Here is a 1,329-nt window from a genome sequence, read left to right as displayed (position 1 = left end):
TATGTATGCCCTACCTTGCCTGTATCTATCCACAGTTCACAATGCCTTTACCTGTTCTTCCTAGACAGCCGGTTTCATAGCTGTCACCTCTCACCTGTGCATTGGACACAGCATTTATCCTGGAACAAAACAAAATCATCCAATGAGTTTTCACGCTATTAAAATATTTACTTAGAAGGAAATATTATTTCATTAGATGTCAATATTTAAACATATATTTTTTAAAAATTTTGTCAGAAATATTACATTAGCCCTTTTCCCCTTAAGTTACACCCAGAAAACATACTTATTTTAAGAGATTTCTGTAGCCGGGCATGTTGCCACCCACCTGAAACCCCAGCACTTGGGAGGATGGGGCAGGACAATTGCATGAGTTGGAAGCCAGCTTGGGCTAGTGAGTTCAAGGCCAGCCTAAACTACATAACAAGACCTTGTTTCAATGCCCACCCAAAAAAAGGTATCTGACTAAATTTAACACTTATTTGTGTTTCAAAAAAGGAGGGGACCTATAATATTCAATAACGGAACTTAGAAAAAATGGGGTATACCAATGAATGTCTATTTTTTATCTGTGTATTCAAAGTGGTTAGGATAGATATATAGTTGCATTCTCTTAATGAATAGAATGATTTGTTCTAATGATGTTTGTAAATAGGATCTCAAGTCCACATCTTATACAGCAATTAACCATTAAGAATATAGGCAGTGTGTTATTTGTTGAAACTGTACTTCCGATTTGATTTGAAACTGTCTCATTGCTATCTGTTTATCAATAACATTTTGAAAAAAAATTTTTTCTCTGAAAAAAAAAAAGGAGGGGGGGGAAGCAGGCACATCTGGGCATGGTAGCACATGCCTATACTCCCAACACTTGGGAGGCTGATGTAGGAAGATTATTGTGAGTTAAGAGACCAGAGTGGGCTCCAAAGTTCAAGGCCAGCCTGACCTGCATAGCAAGGCCCTGTCTGAAAAAGACCAAAAAAAGAGGCTCTCCTGGTGCCATTTAAGAGCTTCGGGCAGCCTGTGGGACTCTGATAAGCTCTGATCTGCCTTAACCCCCAGCATGCAGGTATGGACCTTCTGCTGGAGCCAGTCCAAACTTTTAAGAACTTAGGAGAACTCTGAGAGGCCTGTGGGATGCTGCAATCTGTGGGCCCAGTGCAAGCAGAGCTTTTGGGGAATCATTTAGGAACTCTGTTTTCGCTTTTGGCTGAGTGTAAAGCAAGTACAATAAATCATCTCTTCTGTGCTAGCTGAAGAAAAAAAAAATTTTTAAAAACGAGCTTAGAGGGCTGGTGAGATGGCTCAGTGGTCTAAAGCACCTACTTA

General features: G+C 40.0%; 1 protein-coding gene across 4 annotated transcripts in view; it reads right to left on the bottom strand.

Annotated features, from left to right (window-relative positions):
• The window catches only part of Tmem50b (transmembrane protein 50B), a 44,975-nt gene that overhangs the window by 16,928 nt on the left and 26,718 nt on the right, over positions 1-1,329 (bottom strand). For all 4 annotated transcript variants that reach the window (XM_023705603.1, XM_004645339.2, XM_023705602.1 and 1 more), the window contains exon 4: positions 52-119. In XM_023705603.1, the coding sequence (XP_023561371.1) occupies positions 52-119 (68 nt within the window). The remainder of the gene's footprint in view (positions 1-51; positions 120-1,329) is intronic.

Source organism: Octodon degus, unplaced genomic scaffold, assembly GCF_000260255.1.
Source record: "Octodon degus isolate 3935 unplaced genomic scaffold, OctDeg1.0 scaffold00225, whole genome shotgun sequence".
NCBI classification, from domain to species: Eukaryota; Metazoa; Chordata; class Mammalia; order Rodentia; family Octodontidae; genus Octodon; species Octodon degus.
The sequence above is the reverse complement of the archived record's forward strand: the minus strand, read 5'-3'. Positions and strand labels throughout refer to the sequence as shown.